The sequence below is a fragment of the Chiloscyllium plagiosum genome, chromosome 10 (assembly GCF_004010195.1).
Source record: "Chiloscyllium plagiosum isolate BGI_BamShark_2017 chromosome 10, ASM401019v2, whole genome shotgun sequence".
Taxonomy (NCBI): Eukaryota; Metazoa; Chordata; class Chondrichthyes; order Orectolobiformes; family Hemiscylliidae; genus Chiloscyllium; species Chiloscyllium plagiosum.
The window spans coordinates 74,422,965-74,447,919 of NC_057719.1; the positions used below are offsets into that span (position 1 = coordinate 74,422,965).

General features: G+C 39.5%; 1 protein-coding gene across 1 annotated transcript in view; it reads left to right on the top strand.

The window, feature by feature from the left end:
• The window catches only part of dcaf5 (ddb1 and cul4 associated factor 5), a 100,825-nt gene that overhangs the window by 60,784 nt on the left and 15,086 nt on the right, over positions 1-24,955 (top strand). The window contains exon 7 of the mRNA XM_043698096.1: positions 20,577-20,643. Coding sequence (XP_043554031.1) covers positions 20,577-20,643 — 67 coding nt within the window. The remainder of the gene's footprint in view (positions 1-20,576; positions 20,644-24,955) is intronic.

The following is a 24,955-nucleotide window of genomic DNA, read 5'->3' on the forward strand; positions in this document are numbered from 1 at the left end:
GCTTATGCCCGAAACGTCAATTCTCCTGCTCCTTGGATGCTGCCTGACCTGCTGAGCTTTTCCAGCAACACATTTTTCAGCTTTTTTATATTAAATCCATGCTTGTCCAAATGACTGTTAATTTCTAAAATACTTCGTTACCACTAACATTAAAATAACTGACCCATACTTGCCAGATTTATCCTTTTCTTTTATTGAAAAAGGTACAACGCATGCTTTCCTTCAGTTTTTCAGGAGGATTTGAAGGCTGTGGCTGACAGGAAACAGTGGTCATTTTTCAGCAAACTGTCACCTGTGGAGTGCAACAGACATCAGTTCTAGAGCCTCAAGCACTTACAATCTATATTAATGAACTTGATGAAACGACTTGAGAGTATCGCATTGAGGTTTGCTGATGCTAATAAGATAGTTGGGACACCAAATTGAGGAAAGGATACAGAGAGTCAAAAATGGGATATAGTTTGATTAAGTGATGGGGCAAAAATGTGTCAGATGGAGTATTTTGTGAGATTGCCCACTTTGGCAGGAAGAGTGAGAAATCAGAGAATTTGAGAGACTGCAAGCTGCTATGGTGCAGAGGGATCTGGGACACCTTGTAACTGAAGCACAAAGACAGCATGCAAGTACAGGAAATCATTAGTGAGGCAAAAGGAATGTTGGCCTTTATTGCAAGGGGGATGGAGTATCAAAGTTATATAGGGCATTGGTGTGAGTGCATGAATGTCTTGTGTGCAGATTTGATATCCTTAAGAAGGTGTGGGAGACTCTTCAGAGAACGTTTACTATGCTGATTATTGGGCTGAAGGTTAATGGGCCTATATTCTGCATTTAGAAGAATGTGAGATGATCTTATTGAAACATATGTTGGGGGCTTGCCAAGGTAGATGCTGTGTGAATGTTTCCCCTTAAGGGACATTCTAGAATTAGGGAGCACAACTTACAAATAAAAGGTGCGACATTTAGTACATGAATTCTCTTCCATGGAGAGCAGTGTAAGGAAGTTGAGGATGATTGAGGGCTGGGTAGCAGGAAGGAAAGTAGAATTACTGCCACTAGGAGGTTAGCCATGATGGTGCAATGTGGTGGAGAAGGCTCATATGGCTGCACATGCTCCTATTATATAAACACAGTAATAATTCCTCTAGTATTGTCAAACCAGGGAGTACATTGCCTTTTGCAGCTAAAGTGCAAAAATTATTTTTTCAACTCACATTATCTGGTGTGTTTAAAACTATCCTGTCTCAGTTTAGCACTTTCATGTCTTTATCCAATGTATAGCTGAACCATAGAGACTCAAAGGCACAAGGTTCAGTCCTCAATCTGTGCTTAATTAGCTGCAGTATTATCATAGCCCATTCACATCAAACTTCATAGTAACTTCTGATCCAGCATTGCATATCTGGTACTGGGTGCTGCCTAAGATAGCTTCCTGTCTAGATGTAGCTGTCTGTCTGTCTGTCTCTTTTTCTCCATCTCTCTCTCTCTCTCTCTCTCTCTCTCTCTGTTCCTGGTCATGTTTCAGGCTGTGTCAATGGCAGCCAAGTTTACTTTTTTTTTGGCAAGATTGCATGTTGCAAACAGAATGGTGTCTAAATAAGTTGAATCATTATATCATCAGTCTGAACTGATTTAAAAGCCTGAAAATAATTCAGAATAATAGTTTGCTTGTTTGATAAAGTGTTTTGGTCAAATAGCTATTGAAACCCTGGAGGCAGAACTATTTTCATTTTTGTGTGCTTCCTAATGTAGAAAAATGGTGGAGGAGGAAACAGAGAAAACTGGGTATCAAGCAAAAGAGAAAATTTAGCAAGGGTGAACTGAATGTCTGCTCATTAGTGCATGTCCTGTAGCTTTAGAAGAGGGAGGTTTCAAACTCTAGTGGCTAAAGGCATGGCATGGCTGATGAACATGTGCATGTTTTTTAGTGTGTGTGAGCATGTACGACAGACAGACACCAGGGCTGGCGTGACTACTCTGGCATGGGATTATGCTCAGCATGGACCTGGAGTGATTGAAGGGTCTGATTATTTGCAGTATGATTCTGAGGAGAATTTGACATCTGATTGATGATTCTAAAAAGGATGTGCTGGGATGCCAGGATCCAACATTATCTAGCATCAACATAGATTAGTGAAATCTGGTGTGAGACATGTATAGCAGAGATTAGGATGAACTGGCATCTTTCGAAGTAGGGAGGAATAGGAGGGAGAATCATTGAGACCAAAATTGAGAAAGGTAGGTGTTTGAAGAAATGCAAATGTACTTGACATATTAACTGGCTTGCCAGTCATCTGATCTCTACCTCTGTTGTAAGTGAACCTTGAAGTTCAGGTGCATGGTTCTCTGAAAGTGGAGTTACAGGTAGACAGGGCAGTTTTGGCGCACTGGCCTTTATCAATCAGGGCATTGAGTATAGAACTTGGGAACTTATGTTGCAGTTGTACAGGACGTTGGTGAGGCCGTACTTGGAGTATTGTGTTTGTTTCTGGTCACCTTGCGTTAGGGAGGATGTTATTAAACTGTATAGAGTGCAGAAGAGATTTACAAGGACGTTGTCAGGACTCAACAGTCTGAATTATAGGGAGAGGTTGGACAAAGTAGGATGTTTTCTTTAGAGTGTAGGGGACTGAGGGGGCGTTCTTATAGAAGCGTTTAAGATCCTGAGAGGCAAAGATAGGGTGAATGCACTGTCTTTTTCTCAGGTTTGGGGAATCGAGGACTGGAAGGCATCAATTTAAAGTTTGAGGGGAAAGAATAAAAGGGAACCTGAGAAGCAACTTTTTTACACAGAGAATGGTACACATATGGAATGAGCTGCCAGCTGAAGTGGTTGAGGCAAGTACGTTAACAAAATTTAAAAGATATTTGGACAAATACATGGATAGGAAAGGATTGGAAGGATGTCGGCTCAGAGCAGGCAAATGCAATTAGCATTGATGGACATTTTGGTTGGCATGGTCCAGTTTGGGTCAAAGAATCTGTCTCTGTGCTGGAGGACTCTGACTCTAAGTTCTTTTGTGTGCAGTCTATGGCAGTCATCCCAGATGTTGCTTATTACGTTGTGTCGGAAATGGTAAGCTGAAAATATATGGATTTACAGAGCTGTAAGTGTCAACTACTGAAGGAAACAAAAAAGAAGTTTACCTTAAAAAAAAATTAGTTTGCAGTTTTGTATTTGGGTCAAAATAGCAGATAAATCTTCTATCCCTACTTCTGCAGAAATTAAATATGAAACAGTATTGAAAATTTTTCCACACTGAGTGGTAAAACTATGAAGTAGCTGCAGAATTCAGTAAAAACAATGAGCAAATCAGATGAGTAGCCCTGTTATAAATGCTAAACAAAGAGTCTTTCAGGCCTTACCGAATGGCAGAAAAACGAAAAAGGAGAGATTTTGCAGGCATTGAAGACACAATTTAAACCCATATCAGTATAACTTAAAAGCAGTGTGTGTTCCACATCAGAGTTCAGGTGGAGAGGGAGCTTATTGATCAGGAGGTGACTGTGCTACTATATGTTTCAGTTGTCCAAACTCTCAAGGTTTAGCGATAAGATGTTTTCAGAAACAGTTTTATCTTACATAGGAGGGATTTTACTGGACAGCAAGGAATGGGGGAAAGCAGGAAATGGATGATGGGAGAAGAGAAGGGAAGAGGATTTGGACTGAAGGGAAAGTTGGGAAAGCGGGAGGGTGCAGTGCGGGTAGGGTTGGACAGAGCAGATGGCTGAAGGGTTTTGAGAGGTGAGGGAGACGGCAGCTGGGGGATTTAGGGGTACAGGAGACACTGAGGGGAAGAGATCATGCCAAGAACGCTGCAGAGGGAGCAGGAATTGTGTGGGAGGGTGGGGTTGGAAGTGAGGCGGGGGAATCACAAAAGGATGTGGGGAGAGGAAGCAGGGGTGGAGGGAGGGGACAGGGAGGCTGTTGGGATGAGGAGGAGGAAATGCCAAAGCAGCTGAGGTGGTGGTGGTTCCTGATTGCTAAAAAGGGAAAGGGGGGTTTTAGCAAGGGAAACGGGGTGGTCGCAGGGGGAGGGGAAGCCACATCTGTGGAGGAAGGACAGGCTGAAGATGCTTAGGGAGAGACAGGTGGTGTGCTGGAGATGTAGATGGGAAGACCACAGGGGGAAGGAGTTGGGGAGATATGAAATCCACAAGGGGAATTTGGAAGGAAATGGGTAAGCCACAAGGGGATGGGAGCAAGGAGAGAGGGACAGGGGCTGCAAGGTGAGGGGTGGATGTGGTGAGTAGACTGGAAGGTCACAAAGTTTGGGAGGGAGAGACAAGTAATATGCAGGGAGAATAGTTTTAAACCTTTCAAACAATCTTTGAGAACTTGAAATCACTAAGAAAATCACTTCCACATGAATGTGGAATCTCTAGCTTAATGCTGCGTATATTCAGGGGCTATGTGTTGAATACACAATGGATGCTTTAGTAATGATCAGTAAGTCAGCTGTTAAATTATTGGTAGGTGTATTAAGGTTGGTTAAAATATTGTGGATATGTGATGTGATCTCACAAATCTGCAAGTTGATAGATTTTTGTGTATTCAAGTTTACGTAAGTTATTTTTGAGGAGAAGTAATTGCCAGCTTATAATGTGTTGTCTTCTGCCAATTTAAATCCTGTGTGTCTGTGTAATTAATGCTTCTTTGTGTGTCGGGGCTTTAAGTTTAATGGTGTTTTGTTGATTATTGATGTTGGTATTGGTGAATTCTTCTAATTCTGCTTCCTCTTCAGTCCATTTGCAAAATATCACACAGTACATATATCAATACAGAAAGTAATGTTACCATGTGATTGCATCATTTAAAATGGAGTTAGTGAGAATGAAAAAGCAGCCCTTGAAAACCAAAAAGTAAACTTGAAGAGGAACCTTCCAATATGGATATCGTGCCCTGATGTAGCTTTTACCTCCACTGTAAATGCGTTGGTGTGGTAGCCAATAAAGACATCGCTTGAATCAGTAGGAGTGAAGTTTTGGTGTTGATCTCCCACCTGACTACGCAACAAATGTTTTCTAATTAACTTGTTCAGAGATGCTATTACTCACCTCTGGAGCATGTGGAGCTTGAACCTTGAGCCAGCCTCCTTACTGAGAGCAAATTAATTTGAATAGAACAAATTAATGACCTATTCTTTTTGTATTTTTTTAGAGAAGTTAATTGGGTAGTTTTCTAACAATTGGTAAACATATAACGAAATAGTGCCAGAAGGTTGGATTCAAGGGAATCAAGTCCCATTGGCCCCAGATGTGTGTCATATTGAGGTGATTATAACAGTATATACAAGTCCGATTTAGTCAGCAATGATAGTATAGTGGTGACCATTGCTGCCTTCTGAGCAGGTTGACCTAATTCAATTCCTGACCATCACAGGTTGTGAATTTTAAGGACTTTTGTGGAATAGTAGTAGTGAGCTAGAAGAAGGCCTATGTTCAAGCCTCCCTTGCTTCAGAGGAGTGTCATCACAAAAGGTGGATTAAAAATATCTGTAACAAAGTAGCTTTGAGGACTCTTCTGGATCAGTGATACTGTCTGCATTTCTGGGCCAGGAGACCTGGTCGAGAGGTGTTACAGAAGTTAGAAATTTTTATTTATCCTTTTAAGTGCTAATTGCGACCCAAAATCTGAAATGCATTGGTATTCTAATCTTGATAACCGACCAGCCTCCTATAATTTCATCTAAACTTAGTTCATTTGGGAGTTAGATCAGCCCTGCATTGGGAATTTACGTTTCCTAACCAGGAATGTGGGCTGCAATAAACGCAGTGTACTAATTTACTTTCTCTGGCTCCAGGTAGTTGACAGCTTGATGAAGCATACACGGCAGGATTTGGTGTGGAATGCTGTCAATTTGTTTCCTTTGGCGTTATACCTCCTGGACTTAAAGTCCCCTACTGTAGTAGCTGCTGCTTCAATGGATTTCCAGAAGGTTTTTTTAATGATAGATTCTTAGCAAAAATAAAGCACACAAAATCGAAGGGTAATATGGGTCAGTGATTATTTGGAAGGTAGGAAGCAAAATGTAGGAAAAGGGATCTATGAAGAGCAAGGAAAGCATGAGAAAGAGATATATTTTGTTCAGAAGAATATAACAAGTCCCAGGAATCTATACTGAGAATATAGCTTTTCTCTATATCTATCGATTAGTTGGGTAAAGAGGGGCTTGTAGAAATTCAAGTTGGCAGGTGACACTAGGTTGGCAGACATGATGGGAACATGATTGCATGAATAGTCAAAATGAGCTGATTTCAGTTTATTAGTGGCTGTTGTGAAGTCATCCACCTCGTTCCAGGAAACGCACATCTGAATTTTTTTTTCTGGGGCCCTCTTGTGGAACAGTGGTAGTGTCCTTACCCCTTAACTGGAAGGTCCAGGTTCAAGTCTCATTTGCTGTTAGAGGTGTGATAACCTCTCTGAGCAGGTAGATTAGAAAAGTAGGTTAAATAAAAAGTTGCTATCAGGAGATTAAGAACCGTGGAGGAACAAATGGTCTCGTCTTTGAGTTTTGTATTATTGGTGAGCAGGTACAAAAATCTAAAAAAATGGCTGATGGAATTTGAAGCCTATTGCTTAGATTTCTGTTTGGTAAGCATAGCTAGAACTGTCGGTCCTGGGCAGGTGAATGGACTTTGAAATAAAGGTGAACTATATATGACCTAATTGAAAATGTTCCAGGGCTGAGTAGGTTATTTTTACTCCACTGTTGATCAAGTGTTTAGCCCCAAAGGATTTCATGCAACACTTAAATTTCAAAGCTTTTGGGAAAAACTCTTCAGCCTTTATCTTCTACTCTCCTTTTTCCAATGGATTTCTACTGACCACCTTCAGTGCTTTAACACCAGCGATAAGAATTTAGTTTGTGTATATTTTGTGCCACAGGACTAGAGGTGAGCACTACTTGTACCTGCTCAGATGTAGTTCGTAATGCAGGGAATACAAAACTTGGCATATATGGGAAAAGACTTGGACGGGAAGAATATTATTTAAATGGGGAAGAATGTAGAAAACCTGCAGCACAGAGGCTGCATTTGGGGATCCAAAACATGAGTTGCAAAAAGCTAGAATGCAGGAATGTTGGCTTTTATTTCCAAGAGAATGAGAAATAAAAATAGTGGCACAAAACGGTGGCACAGTGGTTAGCACTGCTGCCTCGCAGCGCCAGAGACCCGGGTTCAATTCCCGCCTCAGGCGACTGTGTGGAGTTTGCACATTCTCCCCGTGTCTGCGTGGGTTTCCTCCGGGTGCTCCAGTTTCCTCCCACAGTCCAAAGATGTGCAGGTCAGGTGAATTGGCCATGTTAAATTGTCCGTAGTGTTAGGTAAGGGGTAAATGTAGGGGTATGGGTGGGTTGCGCTTCAGCGGGTCGGTGTGGACTTGTTGGGCCGAAGGGCCTGTTTCCACACTGTAAAGTAATCTAATAATCTAATCTGTAAAGTAATCTAATAATCTAGAGAGGTCTTGCTAAACTATGTAAAGCATTAGTCAGACCACAACTCGAACAGTTTTAGTCTCCTTATCTTAGGAAAGATGGAATGGCAATGGAGGCAGTCCAGAGAAGGCTCCCCAAGTTGATCCCTGGTGTTATAAGTAGAGGTTGAGTCCATTGGGCCTGTACTCTTTGGAGTTTAGAATAATGAGAGGAGAACCTATTGAAAAGTATCAGAATCTTAGGGGGCTTGACAGGGTAGGTGCAGAGAAATTGTTTCCCCATGACCAGTGGGTATAATCTCAAATTAACGTCATAGATAAGGAGTAAATTTGTCTGCAGGTTGTAAATCTGTGGAATTATTTACTATAGGAGGTCTTTGAGGCTGGGTCATTAAATATATCCAAAGTTGAGATAGATTTCACATCTTTAAGGGATTCAAGGTTTATAGGGATAAAGTTGGAAAGTGGAATTGAAGACATTCAGATTGTCCAAGATCTCATTGAATGGCACTGACTTGATTCTGAATGACTGACATCTGCTTCTGTGTTTTATGGCCTGCACTGCATGCTCCATCTTAAAGTTGTAAGTAGAGGTAAAGTTGCTTTAGTCACCATACCATAGAGCTGTTCTCTCATCTGAGAGAGATGATCGGTTGTGATTTAACCTGAGGGTCACCACGCTTCAGGCGAGAGAAGAGGTTGTGAAGGAGAATCCTGTGGTAACCTCAGCTGATATGGGAGTTGAACCCACGCTGTTGGCATTATTCTGATTTGCAGACTAACTGTCCATCCAACTGAGCAAGTCATGGTGACGAAACGTCAGAAAACAAACCTTCCAGCTCAGTGAGCTAACTTACTTATTGACCTGAGCTACAAATCTTCTCAAAAACTGCAAGCTAGATTTGTTCGTTATGAAATATTGCAGTCAATACATTCATAGGGATTTATTTGGATTTAGTACAGTGGAGGAACCAGCCATCGTTGCTGACACCAGCTGAGGTATACCTTTTGGGTGGGTATACTCCAAAGGTATGCCTCAGCTGATGTCAGCAACGATGGCTGGTTCTTCCATGGTGCTAAATCCAAATAAATCCCTATGAATGTATTGACTGCAATATTTCATAATGAACAAATCTTGCTTGCAGTTTTTGAGAAGATTTGTAGCTCAGGTTGATGATAGGTTAGCTCGCTGAGCTTGAAGGTTTGTTTTCAGATGTTTCATCACCATGAGTAGGTAACATCATCAATGAGAGTCTCCAGTGAATCTTGCCCTTCAAAAGCATTGTGCCCACCTGTCCAAATGTTTCTTGGTAAGTAGAGTATAATTTATTACCTCCTTAAATAGAATATTAAGTAAAAGGAATCATCACCATACTTGGGGCTTGAGATCATGAATGGAATGAAAGCCCATTATCTAAAGATTGATCCAGCTGCACTGTACAGGAACTTGCCCAATGCCTTGCTAACTCTGGTGATAGCAGCTCAATTCACTGTCTGAAACTTTTCAAGCTGCTGAGTGGACTTGCACAATCTCCCTGATGACTTTCTAGGAGTTACAGAGAGGAAATTAACACGTTTACATGGAACAGCAAGTAAATTGAGTAAATTTCATAGTCACTGCTAAATACTATTTAATACGCACTTGGCAGAACAAAGCATTCACACCACATGTTTGCACTGGAAACATTTATCCCAGAAGTACATTTTAGGTGTTTAGTTGAAAATTAAATGCAGCCAATGACAAGTGGTAACTTGTTGAGTTTAATCCCGTTGCTTTCTCTGGAAAGTCAGAATATTGATTTTCATACCTGGAGATCAATTTCAGATTGGTCTTCCTAGATTGGATTGGATATGCTTGTTGGTTTGGAGTGTGTTGAACCCTGCTGGTAGCACAATAAACTTCTCTTTAAGACCTCACTTTAATCTACAAATCTCAAGACTAAACTTGCAGTTGGTTTTCTGTTACCAGATGTAGTCTGGTAAATACGTAGAAACTGGTTTTGATGTGTGTGTGTGGTTCACAGGTTTGGTAGCTGTCCATCTAAGGCACCACAGACCCGCAATGATTTTCCATGTTATTCTTCAGTTGCATGTGATGGGCATGCAGCAAATATTCAAAGTGTACACCATGGGTAGCTTTCCTTCTGGGTATAGGAAGCCAGATGCTACTCCATCATCTTAAACCAAGGCTACTAAGAGAAGCCAGAATCATTGCTGGCATTTTCATCATATGGCATGTCACTCTAACAGGTCATTTCCCATACTCGCTGTAATGGCTTTATGGCAACTCCTGCCTCACTCTAGACTGCCTTTGCACAACAATTGAAAGCTAACAGAGATTGGATGACCTTTGAATTGAAATGATATCCTCATTTCAAATGTTTTGTAGAATTAATAGTTAAAAGTGGTTAAAGCTAGTGAAGAAACATTTATTCTTAATACTTAGATAATTTTTCTCATGAATTGCTTGCAGCTGTTTCCCGGAGGTTTGGTAACTTTGTCTTGAGGCAATTAAAATGGCTAGCAGCCGACTGTAACATCATGACTTAAGAAGTGGAGAAGGGTATCTGAAGTATTGAAGGTTCTCTAAAACGGCAGTGGAGACCATGATGGTGCAAATTGGGATTTTTTCATGATGCGTTCATTGGTAACTATTTATACCACACAGGCAAGTATAGAAGCTGTACCTATGTACACCAAAACCTAGCGATATTGATGTAATGAACTTATGAAAAGTAGGCATGCATCTTCTTATGAATGTACTGCAGCAACATATAACCTTCTCTCCATCTCTATATATTTGGCATTTGCTTGTTCCCCAGCACATCTCTCTTGCCTCCCCCCAACTATATTGACCCATTATTGAAAAATAAACACTTGTTGTGACTACTTTCTGCTTATCACTAAACTCTTAAAAGTTGTTCCTGTCCCTCCACTATTGTAATCATGCACACTGTGATAAATAGTCTAATGAATGGTGATGGCTAAAAGCCTTTTCTCTGGAGACAAATATTTCGCCTTTTCCACTGTTTGTGTAATAAGGAAGCAAGCTGCAGATAATTCTTGCGGAAAAGATTGGTAAGAGAATCTTGAACGACGACAGTAGATAATAAGGTTCAGGACAGTTCCCACTAGATGGTGTGTGAACAGGTATCTGTTTTGTTGCCTTGTCCTTCACATCAGGTGCTCTGGCTTACTTACTGAGCGTGACCACCTGTTAGACATAATGCTGACAACAATGGAACACGTCTTGCAAGGCAAAATGCATCTGACCCCCTTCTACTTTCTCCTATCCTGTCACCACTCATTGTGAAGACGTAGTTGTTGAAGTCGTGCTACTGTCACTTTGCCGTAGTTGTGGGTATGTTCGCCGAGCTGGGAAATTGATCTGCAGACATTTTGTCCCCTGTCTACTTGATGTCTTCAGTGCTATGGAGCCTCCTGTGAGGTTCTTCTGTACTGCATCTTCTGGAATTTATTTAGTTCTCTTCCTGCTGCTGCTTCTGTCACTTTTTCTAATAGATCAATCATTTTCATCTTTTGGGTGTTTCAGACAGTGACTTTGAGAGGCATGCATTCACTGATGTGTCAAACATGAGTCGTCTTCTTTAGTTAATGTTGTGGGATCTATGTCTAACAGAACATAGAAGCAGGATTTATAATCTAGTCTGAAACATGATACATTCCAAAATGCAGAAATCTTTCAGGATTGGATTGGATTTTTGACCGAAATTTTGTCCACTACTCTGCAGTGAGGTTTGATCTTTCACTTAAGGCACGACAGTACTACCAACTGAGTCAAATTGACGTAACTTTGAAGAGATTTTCGAAGGTATAATCTACAGAAGTAGATGAAGTTGGAGAAACAATTGCAGAGTATAGCTGCATGATTCAGAAGGCAGTCAAACTAAGGAGAGTGCTGTGTTGGTTCTATTCTGAATAGTGTAGAATGCAAACAGTGCACAGTCAGGTGGTACGAGGAAGGATTTGAAGCTGATGATTATAGATTCAATATAGTGTGGAGTAGGAGCCAAACAAGGTATAGAGATATTTAATTTAACAGAACTGCGAGGGTAACGGTTGAATTTAGGTGAGTTTCTTTTAATGAAGCATAGAGCTATACTGTCCAGGGAAGAGAATCGGAAAAGTTGTACCTGAACATGATCAAGTTCTTTTCATTGCAACAGCAACTTTCACCTGGTGAAAATAATTATAAAATATGTAAAATGTTGGCATAGTATGAGACCTCTCTACAATGTTGTTTTTGCATGTTATGTAGATTTTGGGAAAGAAAGGTATCAGTTTCAGAAACTTGCTCAAAACACATCCCATTTGATATACGGTATGAAAATATATTTTATAGCGAATTTGTTTTTATCATGTAAGCATATAATTGTTTAACATCTTGGTGTAAAAGATTGGCTGCCATATGAATGACAGAGCTGTAAAGCTGCTTAAGATTTGCCCTAACATCATCTCATTGTACTTTTCAAAAGCTGTTTGGTAAAGTTTATATAATGAAATACAGTTTCATTTCTGTTAGTCAGTTGTATACATTCAAGTGTTGAGCAATCTTTTAAATATATGTGATGCATGATTAAAATTGTGTTACTTTGGCATTTTAAAAATTACTTAAAGTATTAATTATTCTCATTCTCCTTTGCTTCCTGTTCTATCCAAAATAATAAAATTAATCTCAAAGCCCTCCTCATTATTAAATAGACTCAAATTACTTGTTTAAACAATATCAAAAACAATGTTTAATGCCTTTCCACGGATTGGTTTACTTGCACAGAATGCATACTTCTGAGATGTAGTGTGAATTCTATGTGAAAGAGAGTTGAATGGAGTGGTTTTTGATTTGTCTAAGCAATGACCAAGCTCTACTTTTCCTACAAATAGAATACGCCTCTATTTAAAAGCTGAGAGCACCTTGAACTTTATATTTAAGGTATCCAGGCGATGGAGTGAGTGATATCTTGTTCTGTTTTTAATCAGATTAACCTGCTATTCTTTATTGTTAACTTCACTTGGTTACTGAGTGATTTCGCAAATCTCCTGTTCTGATTGACCCTACTCGAAGCCAACTTGAGCCTCAAGCAAACACTTTGGAGGAGCAGGAGAAAGCAAATCCGCAGCAGCAGCTTCTATTTAATTTCTTTAAAATAGTGAAATGGTTACAATATTGTGTCCAGTTTTCAGAGCCATCTTCCATGTCTTCCCTATGAAACCCTTTCATAATCTTGAGGAGCACTGGTTACCCCTCAGTCTTCCACATTTCAGGAAAACAGTTCTGACCTGTTTAGCTTTTCTTGATGACTTTAATACTTCAGTTCTGGTATCATTCCAGTTTTTTTTTTAACGTAACTTCTCTGCTTTTCAATTCTATCCTAGAAATTAATCTCCTTGTCTTTTTTTAATAAATCTCCTTATTAGCCTGTACCACTCAAGTTAATGATTTATGTATCTTGACTGCCAATTCCTTCTGTTCTGTCCCTCCTTTTTAGAAACTGATTTTCCGAAACATATATGGCCCATTATTCTTCATACCAACATGTACTTCCTTACACTTAGTTATACTGAAATTAATTTTCCAGTTAGACACCTATTCTTCAAGTAGATTAACAGCTTCTTCTATTTTTGTCATATTTTTGTTCTGTTAGCTGTATTCATCCAACTTGGTGTTATTTACAATTTTTCTTCTTTAAAGGGATTATTCATTAATGGGATGTGAGTGTCCTGGATAAGCATTTGTAGCACATCCCTAATTGCCCTTGAGAGGTCTCCTGGCCGTTTCAGAGTCAAGAATCAACCACATTGCAATGGATCTGGAATCACACATAGGTTAGACCAAGAAAGGATGGCAGATGTTCTCTAAAGGGAGGGAGGTTGGGTTTTTGCCGTGACCAGTGATAGTTGTCATAGTCATTATTACAGAGATGAGCTTTATATTCCACATTAATTAATTGAATCTAAATTTTGATACTGCTGGGATGGGATTTCAGCCCGTGCTTCTATAGAGCTTTGGGTTATTTGTCCAGTGACGTTCTGTTTCACCACAGCCTCCCCTCCATTTAAAATTGTGCTTTAATTCTCGAGTCTAAAAAATTCATGTAAGTGATTTGCATCAGTGAGCAACTGTGATCCTAGCACAATTGTTGCACATCAATACTTCAAACTTTCTACCACTCTGAATAGCTACCTTTCACCCTTAGTCTGTTTTCTGTTTTAGAGCTAGTGTGTTATGCATTCTCCTACTTGTTCCCTGACTTCGCATGCTCTGACCTTAATAATGAGTCTATAATGCAGCCTTTTGGAAATCCAAATATAATGAGTCTATTCTTTCTGTTCTTAAAAGAATATTATGTAAGTGTTGGCCATTAGGAAGGGACCTGATTCAATGACTAAGAAATAAACTGTTCCCACTAGTCAATGAGCCAGTAACGAGCAGAAATTTAATGAGATAAAGTGAAAGGAGAAGCTGGAAGTAGAGTTTTGCACAGAAGTTGTTGAGCTCAGCCATGTCATTACCAGACATAGTGGCTTTTAAAAAGAGAAGTGGCTAAAACCTAATTATCCAAAAAAAATGAAGGGGCAGATCAGGAATTTTTTTTAAATTATCGTAATGGTTGCTAAAATGGAAACTCCATATGAGAACAAGTGATAAGAGGTGAATTCATAAGAGCTTTTAGTTTGAAAGCAATAGGTTAAAATGATGTATGGGGTGGGGTGGAAGATTGGACATCATACACACATTCACATAAGCATGCGAATTAGGAGCATGCGTGGATTACCCTGCTCCTTGGGTCTACTCCACTATCCAACAAGATTGTTGCTGATCTATTACTTTATGCTTCTGCACACCAGATGGGCATGATGAACTTTTACTTACTTGCTTATCAAGAATCTACCTACCTCTGTCTTATAAATATTTAAGGACACTCTTCCTCAAAAGGTGATGGAGTCAGAGTTCCATAGTCTCCTGCCGTGCTGTGTTTACGTGGTGTGTCTTAACGTTAAATTGAATGCTTCATGCTTTTGCTGCTTCATGGCTACAGTATAGAGGCACATGGATTACTGGAATATCATAAATTTAAATCTAAACACTTATTAAGCAGAATCATGTCAGTAAAGAGAATGCACTGAACCTGTGAATAGTTTTGGCTCTCTCATCTAAGGAAGGATGTTGGCAGCAATCCAGAGAAGATTGACAAGGTTGATCCCACATCTGGAGGGCTTTTCTTATGTGGAGAGATTGAGTGGGTTGGGCTTGTATCCAGTGAAATTTGGAAAAATGAGAGGAGATCTTATTGAATCATATAGGATTCTTAGGGTAGGGGCTTGATAGAGAATCTACTGAGAGGTTGTTTCTCCTTGCAAGAGAATCTAGGACCAGTAACCCTAATCTTCGAGTAAGCTGATCAAGGTTTAAGAGGAAAAGGCAGGAAAGTGGAAATGAAGATTGTTGATCTTGCTGAATGGCAGAGCAGACTTGATGGCCAACTTGCTGTTCCTCCCTTTTTTGAAATGCTTTGTTTGCAGCGGCGGGGAGAGGGTGTCAGTCTTGGTCAGATGCACGCGTTAGAAGGGTGACTGTATGCGAGGGGGTTGAGTGGAAGTCTGAGAACAGACCTCTTGCTCTTTCCCTTTCTTGACTGCAAAATAAACATAGCGGAGGTTGTCACTGCATTAAATTGATGAATGAAGCTTTGTTATTGTTGAAGGTTAGGAAAAATGTTTAATGAAAAATACATTCACTGAGCGCTAATTTGTTGTTGTGTTGACTCATTTCCCTCCACTTTTCTACCGTCTGCTCATATTCATGTCTCGTGTTTAAATTAATTTTGAAGATTCTCACAATTTTGCAGTCGTTTTATGGCTGAAAGCCTTTCTAAAAGTAAATTTTCCAACCAGTCAAAAGTCTATTAGATTTTTTTTAGATTACTTACAGTGTGGAAACAGGCCCTTCAGCCTAACAAGTCCACACTGACCCTCCAAAGAGCAACCCACCCAGACCCATTTCCCTACATTTACCCCTTCACCTAACACAACGGGCAATTTAGCATGGCCAATTCACCTAACCTGCACATTTTTGGACTGTGGGAGGAAACCGGAGCACCCGGAGGAAACCCACACACATACGGAGAGAATGTGCAAACTCCACACAGACAGTTGCCTAAGGAGGGAATTGAACCCAGGTCTCTGGCGCTGTGAGGCAGCAGTGCTAATCACTGTGCCACCGTGTCACCCTGCTCTCTGAAACATGGGGCGACTTGAGTCACAGTCATTGCTAGTGCTTTAGCCAGACTTTCAGAGCTGACTTGATAGTAACGTGGACTGAGCATTGAGTGAATCATATGCACTGTGGTGTTCTGTTCACATTATACTACACTAAAGCAAAAGTAATACTGCGGTTAAAATAAATCGGAAATAATAAATTGGAAACGCTTAAGAGGTTAATAATTTTTGCTTATTGTAGATTGTTTTATTACTGCTTTTCAAACTGCAAGTTACCATTGCCATTCATCTTATGATATGCCTCTGGTTTACATCTCTATAAAGTGCCTTAGGCTATTCCTTCTGCCGTTGGTAGTTTGTGATGTTTCCTCCCTTTGACATGGAAATTGCCAGCTGTTCACTGTACCAGTGGGAAAACATCAGTTCAATATACTTTAATGTGGGAAGTTGTAATGATGAGGACTAAACAAAATGCATTTAATCCTTAATATTGTTGAGCCTCCTTTTCTCTTTGAAACAAAAGGATAGTATACTCTGAATATACTGGTGTTACAGCACTGCTAGAAATAATGTTTGCTTCATGCTATTTCTGCTCCAGGTAAAAGTAGATGAAAACTTAAAAGCTTTTCTCTCCTTGGTAATAAACTAAGATTGTTTCTCACATTTGGGCACTATTCATAAATTGTAAAATTTACCTACAATGATGGCACCAATTCAAGTTTTAAATTTAAGTGGATTCAGCAAAGGTTTGATTTTCTCTTTTCAACAAGTGCAAGTAGACAATGCTTAGTTGAATTTTGAGCATGTCCTGATATAATTACTTCATAGACAGTGCTAAAAACAAAGAGGTATAGCATCAACAATCCATAAGTGGTGAATAGAAAATAGTTTGGGAAGCTATTCTCTGTAATTCTCTAGACCCATTAGATAATGGGTTTAAGTAAACACTTTTAAAAGGGAAGAACAAATCAGAAATTGCATTGTGTACATTTGTTCATCTATTGTATGTAAAAGTACCCCGTAAGTTTTTATCGAGGTGTAATCAGGCATAACAAGGAAGATGCTGTTAGATTGAGTGGCTAAATCTTTGCTGACAAATGCGGGTTTTAAAAAGGGTCTTAAAGACCTTAGACAGTGGGCTCTAGGAAAGGAGATAGGACTTGACCAATAGATGGTGCAACCACTATGAGTCAGAGAAAGCAATGGCTACGGTTGATGTAGAGGTTTCTTTGTAACAGGCTAGTTTTGGAGAAAAGAAAATTTCTAGTAAGTTCTGAGGGGTGAGACCATGAGGAGATTAAACACAATTGTGAGAACTTTGAATCAAAGGTGTTAAGATCTGATGGAAAGGAAGAGAGTAGCTGAAGTAAGCATCGGTTCCTTAGTGAAACTAGAGAAAATTTAAAATGGGCAACCAGGAAATGACAGAGAATTTGAACAAATATTGTGTACCCATCCTCAATAGTAGAAGGTACAGCATAGGACAAGAGTAGAAGAAAAACAAGAGGCAAGGTGGAGTGAGAGCTCAGGGGCACAGTTTATCAATAACGGACTTCCTATTGAGATGATGAGGTGGAATTTCAGAGAGCACTTGAGGCTGGGATATTTGTTTTATTTAACATTGAGTAAGAAACATTTAGAATCAACACGGAAGGGTTATGGGAGACGGACAGAAGCAGAGCTCAAGTCACCATTAGATTAGCCTTGACTTTATTGAAAGATAGAGCATGTGTGATGGGTTGAATGGCTACTCCTACTCTTACAGGTTGTTCTGATATATAATGTGTGTTTGATTGACACAAATTCACTGTAACGTGATTGATGAGTTGGGGGCGCTGTTTCTAAAACCTGATTTCTCTATAACACGGGTTGCACAAGAAAACAACCATCGCATTATGAAAGAGCTACCTGTACTTCTAATGATCTTAGGATCTTTTTTTAGAATGCCTAACGCAAGTGTGAGAATTGGTAATAAAAATGTAACTGAGTCATAAAACATGCCACAAGTAGTGTTAAAACACTAGTGACCATTTTCAAACCATTCTATTTAAAAGTATAGGTTGATGGACTAAGGTGAAAAGTGAAATTCAATATTGTCGACAGTTAAGCAATGCACTCGTTTTGTAAATTTTTTTTAAGATACAGTAAATCATTACAAATTTGTAGAACACACTTGAAGACACTTAAGGTGTTTCTTAGGTTCTTATATAATCTGTATCCTCTGTCAGTGCTTTCCAAAATATTTGCCAACATTACTGCATTTTAACACATGCATGTGCGCACACACTGAATCAGCTCTTCTTCCTACTGCTAATATCATTACATTTTATTTGTAGCTGAAAATGGCAGGGATAATCATTTGTGTCTCCTGTTGTCTGCCTGTTTTAATACATGGCTAACTGGAAATGTGCTTCAATAGTGCTAATTGTTCTTACAAAAAGTTATGTTTGATGGTATTGTAACCAAATTTAAACTTTGGTTTGTGGCCAAACTTGTGGCCATACCAGCCTTTCGTCTGATCTCAGAAGCTTAAAATAAGAATGAACTTGGATGGGAGAAACTGGTTTGTGACTGTTGTTTAGTCACTTACCATGACTGTGCTCTGCTAAGGATCCAAAAATGTTTCTCATTTAATGCTTACTGTTTAAATTCCACCGCCCAATACTCATCGCAATAATTAAAAATGGCACTAAAACTACAATTCTGATCTTGTTTTCTTCTTCTTAAACAACTTCAGCAATGGCTTTGGCAAGGAACAAGGAAACCATCGAGCCTATCCTGCCATTCAATGTGATAATGGCTGATTGAATACTTCAATGCCTTATTCACCCTGTCCTGATATCTCTATGTCACTGGTAATCTGAAATCTATCAAACTCAACATTATCATCCTCAAAGACTGAGCTTCCACACCCCTCAATGGTAGACAATTCCAAAGTTTCACAATCCTAGAATAAAAATGTTTCTCTTCATCTCAGACATTTTTAAAATGTATTTATGGGAGATGGGCATAGCTGGCTGGGTCAGCAATTATTGCCCAGAGGGCAGTTGAGAGTCAACCACATTGCTGTGGGTCTGGAGTCACAAATAGGCTAGACCAGGTAAGGATGGCAGTTTCCTTCCCTGAAGGACATTAGTGAAACAGATGCGTTTTTCCAACAATCAACAATGGATTCATGGTTATCATTAGACTCTTAATTCAAGATGTTTATTGAATTCAAATTTCATCATCTGCTGTGGCAGGATTTCAACATGAGTACCCAGTAACATAAGTGGCATCCCCTTTATTTTTTAAATTGTGTGCCTTGGTCTCAGTTCCCCAATCAGGGGAAATATCTTAGCTGCACCTGCCCTTTCTATCCCTTTTAAGTATTTTGTAAGTTTCAAATGACATAATCTCTCATTCTTTGAAACTCTAGAGAACAGAAGCCCAGTTTCACGGGGCAGCCCCAACATCCCAGGAACAAATCCGGTGAATCTTTGCTGCACTTCACCTATGGCAATAATCTGTTTTCTGAGATGCGAAGACCAGAACTGTACACCGTACTCCAGGTCTAACCCAGCTCCTAGAAGGAAAACTCCACTACGCCTATGCTCAAATTCCCTTGCAATAAACGCTAACATTTCCATTAGCCTTCCTAAAGTCTTGCTGCATCTGCATGTTACCCTTCACTGAAGTATCAACAAGAATGCCGGGGTTCCTTTATATATCTACACTTTCCAACCTCATCCATTTATGTTTCATGTTTTTGTTTTGGCTGTAGAATGCAATTAATGTGAAAATTCCTTCTATACACTAAAAAAAATCCATTTGTGATAGGACATTGATTTGGAAAGTTAGTTCTATAAATCACATTTATACCTTACAGCTTCAGAAATTAGGGTTGGAATGAGGTGAAATAGGATTTGTAAAATTCGTAATTGGGTAATGCAATGCAGTGTGTATAGATTTCAATGGTGCATTGCTTTAACTAACTTGATTTTTAATTTTTAAGAATAGTATCGCTTTTTTTTGGTATTTAGTGTTGAGGAAACAACAGAGCTAAGCCAATAACATTTCAGTTTTTGTTCATTGTTGATTTTTGATCAATGAAAACAGTTTAATTGTTTCAATTGTGAAACTTCCACTTAAAAGAGTGCGAATAGCCAACTATGTATATGTAGAAAATATGGGAAAAGGAAACTGAAAATGCTTCTTAAGGGGTGAAGAATTTAAGTTATGTAACTTGTAAGCCACAGAGTCAAAAGGTATGACACTGGAAAACACAGCAGGTCAGGCAGCATCCGAGGAGCAGGAGAGTTGATATTTTGGGCATAAGCCCTTCATCAGGAATGGGAGGGGGTGGCCAAAGGGAGCTGAGAGATAAATAGGAGGGGAGTGGGGCTGGGGGAAGGTAGCTTGGAAGGTGATAGGTCGGTGAGGGTGGGGCTGATGGTGATAGGTCGGAGTGGAGGGTGGAGCAGAGAGGTGGGAAGGAAGATGGATAGGTAGGACAGTTCAAGAGGGCCGTGCCAAATTGGAGGGTTGGATCTGGGATAAGGTCAAGGAGGGGAGATGAGGAAACTGGTGAAATTGACATTGATGCAGAGTTAACTCCCCCCTATTTACCTTTCAGCCCCCTTGGGCCCCCAATGAAGGGCTTATGCCTGAAACGTCAAGTCTCCTGTTGCTCGGATGCTGCCTGACCACCTCTACTTTTTCAGCAGTACACATTTTGATTCTGATCTCCAGCATCTGCAGTCCTAATTTTCTCCCAGTCCTTATAAGCCACAGAAACAGACCTAACTAGTCTGTTGTATATCATCTCTGATTCATCTACGTTAAAGTTTGTTTGTGATTTCCCCATCTGCAAGTTTTCTTAAATTAATCTTTACAAAATAAGAATCTTTTTCTCTCGTTACAGTTTGTTCTGTCTGGCTCTGATGACTTTAATCTGTACATGTGGCGCATTCCTTCCAGTTTGGAGACAGGTGAGTTATAATTTAACCTAATGTGATTTACTTAGATTTGTTTTTATATCTAATTTTGTGGTAAATAAAGAATATATGATAGCTCTTTTAGAAGAGACACTCAGTCTGAGTTTATATAGACATTTTCCCAATACGTAATTAGGAGAATGAATTTGTTTTGTTTTTAAACTTGTCTGCAATGTTTTTTTTAATAGAAGCCTGGACTAATGAGGTGAGTGTCCTTGATCTTCCTGCTGTAAAAGTCTGCCTAGAAGTGGATTTAATCAGTCTCCTAGTGGTGTTGTACAAAACATTTCATTGTTTAATGTTTACTTGGCAGTCTCTTTCCAGCTATGGGAATCATTATTAAAAACGTGACAGTCTTAACAGGAGCTCTAAGTTTTGAGTTAGGGACTCTTTGTGTGTGGTTTTGAGTGAGCAAATTCTGAACTTGTACTTTATAGCAATGTTTGAAAAAGTTAATTTATTGTGACTGGGTTTTTTTCCATTCTCTAATCTATTTTAAGCATTCCTGTACTCCTCTTCAAAAAGCAAAATGTGTTAAGTGTCCTGAAAGGAGCTCAATTTTGGAAACTCTGCCCAGGTTGAGTGCAGAACCTGAACCAGCTTAGGAGAGCAGAACAACTTCATGGTCAACTTGAAACGAGAAATGGGATACAAATATTGGAATTCAGTTAATACGCAGCAAATGTTCAGGGAGTTAGTCCTCAGACATATATTACAGCCGGTCTGGCAGCATCTGTGGGGAGAGAAATAGAGTTAACATTTTGAGTCTGGGATGATGTTCTGAGGAAGTTTCTCCAGCATTTCATGTTTGTTTCAGATTTCCAGCATCTGTAGTATTTTGCCTTTATGCATTTCTGTTTAGATGGTTCTGCTTCTTTTGAAGATAAACTGGTACAAAAGGTAGACTAAAAATGATATTTTGGTTGTCATAATGTTGGACTGGGATGGACAAAGTTAAAAATCACACAGTGCCAGGTTACAGTCCCAACAGGCTTATTTGGAAGCACTAGCTTTTGGAGCACTGCTCCGTCATCAGGTAATTCTGGAGTAGGGCCATAAGACACAGAGTTTATAGCAAAAGATTACAGTGTCATGCAACTGAAATGAGATATTGAACAAACCTATACTGTCGTTAAACCTTTCATCTTTTCGAATGGGTTGCAGGTTTTGGTTCATTAATATATAAATCCCAGAACTTCTTTTAAGTCACATTCTCGAGATAACTCGAGGTTTTATAAAAAAAAAAGGTGACATCCTAGCTCTGACAATGCATTAAAAGTGTGAGGTTAGAATCTGTCTGTATCCCAATCTTGTGTAAGACTGGTTCTATTTCCGAAGTAGAATTTACAAAATATTACATAGATTGACTGCCTGCAGATTGTGGGCAAAATAGAATGTATTTACAAATATAATTCTGCAAATAAAAATTCACCCCATAGACTTTTGTGTGTGTGCATGAGAGAGTGTGTATGTGAGTGCACGTAAAAATGTGTTTGCATGTGTGCAAGCTTGGTAAAGTCAGAGTGTGATGGAGTATAAGCCTGAGAGATGGTGTGTGCGTGGGTGAGAGTGTGGAGTGTGTATGTGTGTGTGTATGAGAGGGACCATAACTATGAGAGAGGGTCTGCGTGAGTGAGAGTATGGAAGAGTGTGTGTGTGCGCATGAGAGAGAGTGTATAGTGTAGTGGGGTCACCTGTAGTGTGACATGAACCCAAGGTCCCAGTTGAGACCATCCTCATGGGTACTGAACTTGGCTATCAGCCTCTGCTCAGCCACTTTGTGTTGTTGCCTATCCTGAAGTCCGCCTTGGAGGATGGTCACTCGAAGATCCGATGCCAAATGTTCCTGACGGCTGAAGTGTTTCCCAGTCATGTGCTCTCTCTCTCTCTCTCTCTCTCTCTCTCTCTCTCTCTCATACATGCACACACAAAGATACGTTTATGGGGTGAAATTGTATTTGCAGATACATGCTATTTTGCTCAAAAAATGTACAATCTGCAGGCAGTCAATCCATGTAATATTTTGTAAATTCCACTTCGGAAATAGAACCAGTCTGACTCAAGATTAGGATACAGACAGGCTCTAACCTCACACCTTTAATGCATCATCTGAGCTGAGATGTCACCTTTTTTTATAAAACCTTGTTATCTCAAGAATGTGACGTAAAAGAAGTTCTGGGATTTACATACTAATGAACCGAAACCTGCAACCCATTCAAAAAGATGAAAGACTTAATAGCAGTCTAGGTTTGTTCAATGTATCATTTTAGTTGTGTGACACTGTAATCTTTTGCCATAAATTGTATCTTATGGTCCTGCTCTACAGCTACCTGATGAAGGCGCAGCGCTCCAAAAACTTGTGCTTCCAATTAATCCTGTTGGACTATAACCTGGTGTTGTGTGATTTTTAACTTAATTGTCATACAAGGTGTTCACAAATAAATAAAAATTATCAATCAAAATTATATTTCAGTAACTTCTGAGTAGAGCCTTATTATCCTGCTCAACAACTCACGTGTGGCAGCAACAAAAACAAATTGTTGGGAAAACTCAGCAGGTCCAGCAGCATTTGTGGAGAGAAAGCAGAGCTAACTTTCGGGTCCAGTGACACACTTTCACAGTTGTTCTGCAGTTTCTGTTTTTGTTTCTGATTTCCAGCATCTGCAGGTCTTCCTTTTGTTTCTGTTTGGAATTCATATGTATTCCACATAAAGCAAACTTGAAAATGCTGTCTGCTTGACACCCTGATGGGTGATGGCAAAGACCGTTGCCTAGATATGTGCAGCTACTTGCTTTATTGATTACTCTTGATTGCTTCTGTCAGCTTTTTAAGCTATTTTTCTAATCAACCTGTTCACAAATGTTATTACACATCTGGAGCAGGTGGGACTTGAATCTGAGTCTCCTGGTCCATGAGTAGGGACACCCGCTGCACCACAAGAGTCCCTTCTATCAACTTTTTAACTTGCATCCTTTAATATAAAGTTAAAAATCGCACAACACCAGGTTATAGTCCAACAGGTTTATTTGGAAGCACTAGCTTTCAGAGTACTGCTCCTTCATCAGGTGGTTGTGGAGAATAAGATCGTAAGGCACAACCACCTGAGGAAGAAGCACTGCTCCAAAAGCTAGTGCCTCCAAATAAACCTGTTGGACCATAAATTGGCACGTGATTTTTAACTTTTGTGCACCCCAGTCCAACACTGGCATCTCCAAGTCATGGCTTCCTTTAATATAAGTGTTGGTGTACCAATTAAGCCTTGCCTTAATGGTAGCTTCACATTAAGATGGTTAGGGATCCAAGTCTCATTCCAGGCATATATGTAGATAATTCAGCCCACACATCAGTGCAGTACTTGAAGATACATTTCCAATGAGATGTTAATTCTCTGTCTCACCTGTTGTTTATCTGTTGGGTGTGGGACTTGGTTGCACACAATTCAACTGACCCATTTCGTATGTAACAGGAGATTTATTCTGAGATCTTGAAAGGTGCTCTATAACTGTAATTTATTTTTCTGTTTCATTGCGTTGTTGCAATAGGTTTTGGTATTTCCTACACTCCCACATAGGAAAAATACATACAGATCTGAAAAACCATTATGAATGATTATTTTAAAACAATTCCAATCCTGGTGAGCAGCATTCTAAATGAGTATTTAATATATAAATTCCGTTGTTATCTGACAGCAGTCTACATAGTTCCTTGATGTTTTTAAAACTGATTTAGATTGTTGTAAATTCAAGTCGACATCAACAATTGCTCTCTAGGTATTCTGAGTTTTAAGGTATCTCACTGAAACATATTTTGCTTGCTTCTAACTGCAATTGTAACTTCTGCCAGTAGCAGTGTCACATTGCTATTGAGGTTCTGTTTGCCATCCTAAAGCAGTTCTGTGGTGTGAACATTTAATTTTCTAACTATTTATTTCAGATGTGCAGAGAGAGAAATGTGTAATGATTTGCAGGCTTGTTTGATGTAGCCTTGACTTTTGAAGTATCGGTTTGCAGAAACTGACTATGTTAGATTTTACTTCTATGTTACTTCTACTGACTATGTTAGATTTTAAGCATTAGCTTTTTGAAAATTATTATTTAACGGGGATTATCACTATAATTTTAAATACCAGCTGGTAAGAAAAGTTGGTAATTGGATATTTTTGCTCAAGCCTAGCATCCCATAATTTGACTGGAGTGTACTGTTTCAGCCTGCCCTCGGGTTCAGCTGGATTGTAATGGTGGGAGGGGGAAGCTGTGTTAACAAGAAACAAAGTTATTAATGTGCAAGTCAGCCAGTCCCTTCAGG